Genomic DNA, 4,655 nt, shown 5'->3' with positions numbered 1-4,655 from the left:
GCTCCACAGAACAACACAGGAAGTCCCTCAAACTGTTAACTCCTCCTCCTTTCTGCACAATAAATTAATCCTGCACCAAAATAAACTCTTTGTTTTCACATGAAAACAATAAAACATTTCACGTCTGCACCTGTTTAGAACTTAATTGCTGGTATTTTTATTTTCTCTGTTATTTTTTATATTCTCTGTAACTTTGTATATCTTGTGTGATTCTTGTGTACGTTTCTTTGTACTGAAACTCTCGCACAATAATTTCCTGCAGGATCAATAAAGTTCTATCTTATCTTTTGTGGAAAGCATGTCAATGCTGAGACGTTTCACCCTGTCTGGAAGACTTCATCATTCTGAGGAAACGCCAAACAAAACTGCTCCTCCAACAACAGCTTACTCCAAAGTGGGAAAACAGTTATGTTGGTGCCAAGATGGTCTCTGGGGCACACCCTCTCCTCCGCTGCCCGCCCTCTCCCTCTTCGACAGTCATGACCAACTGGTTCAAAACACCAAAGTCATTGTTGGATTTTATACCTGGATTATTGAGCATGGACTTTGTTGTTTTGAATCAGTTTGACGTGACTGTCGACGAGGGAGAGAGCGGACTCCAGAATCCACCTGAGCACCATGAAACTGGTTGACCCACTATGAGCGGTGCTCTTTAAACTGAGTTTGTTGCAGCTCCTTGCACTGAGGAAGTCTTTTGGATGAAAGACAAAAATATTTCAATAAAAACGAAACCATCTGGAGGAGCCGACTTAATTCTGTTGGATTTTTCTACCAGGATTATTTAACATGAATCAGAAACTGTGTCCTTAGCTTACTGTAAACCTCTTGACAGTCTCTTGTAAATGAGTCCTGAGGCTCAGTGGGATGAAGCTGTAGAAATAAAGGTTGAATGTGGTCCGTTTTCAGTGGATTGGACTTTAGGGGCACAGACAAATTCATTCCAACCAATGACTTCTAGTACGTGTCCACAAACAGAATAAGACACAAACGTCAGCTAAGATGGAAAGTACCAACCTTTATGAGAAACAAACCAATTTTCTGTGAAGAATGTAGCAGAACATCCATCAGTGACTCAGAAGACACAGCTGGCCATTTACAATTCAACTAAACTGAAGAGTCAGACTCAAGGTACTCCTGAGTAACTGCAAGGTTCAAGATCTGTCCATGTGTTAAGACTTTGTGTTCCTTCTGAAGCTCAGGTTAAACAGTTCAAGATAGCAAATCTATTTCAAATTAAAGCTACACAAAGACCATCAGACACCTGCTTTATTGGCACTGGTGTTGAATGAGGTCTCTGTCCCAGTTCATCGTAAAGGTGTCCTATGTGGTTGAAGTCGGGGCTCTGCGTGGGACACCAAACTCAAACCATGTCTTTACTTTGTGCACCTTGGTACAGACACAGTGGAACAGGAAGGGGCCTTCCCCAAAATGTTAGCACGAAGTTGGAAGCATACAAGCTTCCAAAATATTTTCGTGTAAAGATCGTCCATGAGCTGAGATCAGCCTCCAAGCTCAGACCCCGACTGAAACACAACAACTAATAACGTGTGAACAAATGCCTTTTCTATACAGTGCCAATGTTGAGAATGAATTTGGTGCAGAAACTTATCAGGTGAGGTAGGACATGGACAGCAGATGTAGAACAGGTAACGGGAACATCTGGAGTAGGCCATGGCGCTGACCCGAGCTACCGGAGCCCCCAGGTACGTAACGGATAACATAAATAAAAGTAGACAACAGGTACGCCATGGGTAGGAAATGGTTAGGCATCAGGAAGGTAAGGGTTTGTAATGTAACTAATGGTACGATCCTGTCCACATGTATTGTAATGCTCTCAGGAATTATGTGATGTAAATAAATGGCAACAAGACAGAAAAGGTAGAAAAAAACTAAACTTTAATGTCACCAGTCACCGACTGCCCAGCCCATATTTAATCACAGCTATAACTTAGATATTTACAACATTAAGTGCTTTTAATTGAATGCACGTTGATCATCTTTAGAAATAACAGTTTTTACTGTACAAAAAGCTGCAAACATCCTGAAGGATGCAACAAAACATCTGTTCTTTGAACACAGACTGACATTTCTTCCAGCCCACCAAGTATTAACCATAGTTACCCATCAAGACTGGTTTATAGTTACCCATCCCATCAAGACTCTGGTTTATAGTTACCCATCCCATCAAGACTCTGGTTTATAGTTACCCATCCCATCATGACTCTGGTTTATAGTTACCCATCCCATCAAGACTCTGGTTTATAGTTACCCATCCCATCAAGACTCTGGTTGAGGAAAGGCTGTTAGCATGTTAGCATGTTAGCACGTCACAGTAACCCGATCATCTTTGGAGATAAGGCAGTGTGGAAGTCCTGAAGACTTCTCTAAAATCAAACAAGGGAAAATTAAAACTTTAAGTTCTGGTTTAACTGATGAAAGCTTTAGATGTGAAACTCTGGAAACTAATCTTGGAACGTTTGGAGAAACAACCACCAAGTAAAATATCTGCTACTGAAAACCATAAATACTGTCTGTGTGTGTGTGTGTGTGTGTGTGTGTGTGTGTGTTATTTCTTTCACTGCTTTTAGAGCGAGCCTTCAGGTTTCAGGTTCGAGTGCTGCCGGTGGTGAAATCCTTCAGTTATTAAATAAATATATTTCTGATAATAATAAGATAATAATTACCGGTAGTTGTTCGATGACCGTTTTATTTAAATGGAACAAAAAATGTTCAGATTTAAACTGTGCTGATTATTCATTGTGTTGTTCATTTGCTAACTTTGGTTGCTTGTCCAGTGTGAACATGAAGACAGTGTGCCTTCCAGAGGAGAACCAAAGGTCCAGTTTGTACGGACAGTGATTAGAACAGAAGTCGTCTTCTGTAACGACTTAATTAAAAAACGTCAATAAAACAATCAGTTTGCATTAAAGTTTCTGAATCAGTGCTTGAAAACAACATTTAGGATTGTTGGGATTCTCAGAAAACAGACAAATAAAAAAGACAAAGTAAAGTCAACCACCATGAAAGAATTCAGTTTGTCCAGTTCTTCAGTCTCTATCAGCCAGCTGGTCTCTGTCCTGGTCCTGCAGAGTCCAGGACCTGGTCCACTCGGGTCCCATAAAGGCCTGGCTTTTAGCCACAGCAGAGTGGCTTAGACTCAACTCGCTGTAAAGATGCAGTTCTTCTTCACAAAGTCTTCATACAGCGATGATGTTGTTCATCTCCCACTTCTGAGTGCTTTTACTGATGTCGCAGTCGGAGATGAAGACTTTGTGAAGCAGGTCGGAGCGGTCCAGACATTTCCCTAGAACAAGAAGAACATGTGACCATGAGTCTGGTGTTCTCATTCAATCACTGCTAAAACTAAAACCGTCTTCACAGTTCAAAGGAACTGTTTTCTGTTAAAATGTCCCCTCTTGTTTTGTTTTGGAAGAACTTTGTTGTTATTATTATTATTATTATTATTATTACCATATTTTTCGGTGTACTTGTTGAACTGCCCTATAAGTCACATCAGTCCAGATTTGTCTAATAAAGTGGAAAAATCCATAAATGCGTCGCTTCGCCGTATATGTAGCATCTATGATGCGTCACCGCTGACAACACGGAAATGTGGGCCGGTGTTGTGCCAAAAATCGAAGAGCTGCCAAATGGCGGCCGTGTAAGCGCGCACAGGAGGACTTCAGGAGGACTTGAACAAAAATTTATTTGTTCGAAATTATATTAAATGTGTGGATCAGTCTAACATTTACTTAATAAATGCACTTTAATGGTCAAATTAGCTGCATTTCACCGGGGCGGTGCAACTGGTATCTGGTTTCAGGAAACAACACAACCACTGCTTCACTGAAGGTTCTTAATGACGTTGTTGAAGCACTGGATGCTAAGGATTATTGTGCTGAACTTTTCTTAGACCTGTCTAAAGATTCTGACTCTGTGGATCAGAACATCTTGTGTCATAAACTCTCAGAAATCGGTTTCTCAGAACACACCATTGGTTGGTTCTCTAACTATCTTTCAGATCGGAGGCAATGTGTTCAATATAATGTTACTTCCTCCAGTTATTTAACAGTCAACAATGGTGTACCACAAGGCTCAGTCTTAGGACCCACCCTCTTTACAAATCTACATGCATAATGTAGGTCAGAGCATCCCTGATGCATCCATACATTTCTATGCTGATGATACAGTTGTTTATTGTCGAGCTAAAACAGTTGAAAAGCCTTTCCAACTTTTGAAATCTGCATTTAACATCATCCAGACAGATTTGTTCCACCTCAAACTTGTCCTAAATGCTGATAAAACCACTTTTTCAGAAATAGATCCTGTCTAACTCTGAATGTTAGGAAACACCTTGTATCTGTGACTTTCCTTCCCTCCATTGATTACGGTGACATTATTTACATGAACGCTCCTACAAGAACCCTGCAGATGTTGGATGCTGCAGATGTTGGATGCTGCAGATGTTGGATGCCGTCTATCATGCTGCACTAAGATTCATAACTGGCTGTAACTACCGTACCCACCACTGCAACATGACCTGAGGATCAGCCGGTCACATGACCTGACACATGACCTGAGGATCAGCCGGTCGCATGACCTGAGGATCAGCCGGTCACTTGACCTGAGGAGCAGCCGGTCACATGACCTGAGGA

General features: G+C 41.2%; 1 protein-coding gene across 1 annotated transcript in view; it reads right to left on the bottom strand.

Annotated features, from left to right (window-relative positions):
* Nucleotides 1–2,185: 2,185 nt before the first annotated feature.
* Nucleotides 2,186–4,655, bottom strand: part of galnt7 (UDP-N-acetyl-alpha-D-galactosamine: polypeptide N-acetylgalactosaminyltransferase 7) — a 38,504-nt gene continuing 36,034 nt past the window's right edge. Inside the window, exon 13 of the mRNA XM_037690402.1 lies at nt 2,186–3,304. Within this exon, the coding sequence (XP_037546330.1) occupies nt 3,198–3,304 (107 nt within the window). The 3' untranslated portion in view covers nt 2,186–3,197. The remainder of the gene's footprint in view (nt 3,305–4,655) is intronic.

Source organism: Nematolebias whitei, chromosome 16, assembly GCF_014905685.2.
Source record: "Nematolebias whitei isolate Nwh7 chromosome 16, NemWhi1, whole genome shotgun sequence".
Taxonomy (NCBI): domain Eukaryota; kingdom Metazoa; phylum Chordata; class Actinopteri; order Cyprinodontiformes; family Rivulidae; genus Nematolebias; species Nematolebias whitei.
The sequence above is the reverse complement of the archived record's forward strand: the minus strand, read 5'-3'. Positions and strand labels throughout refer to the sequence as shown.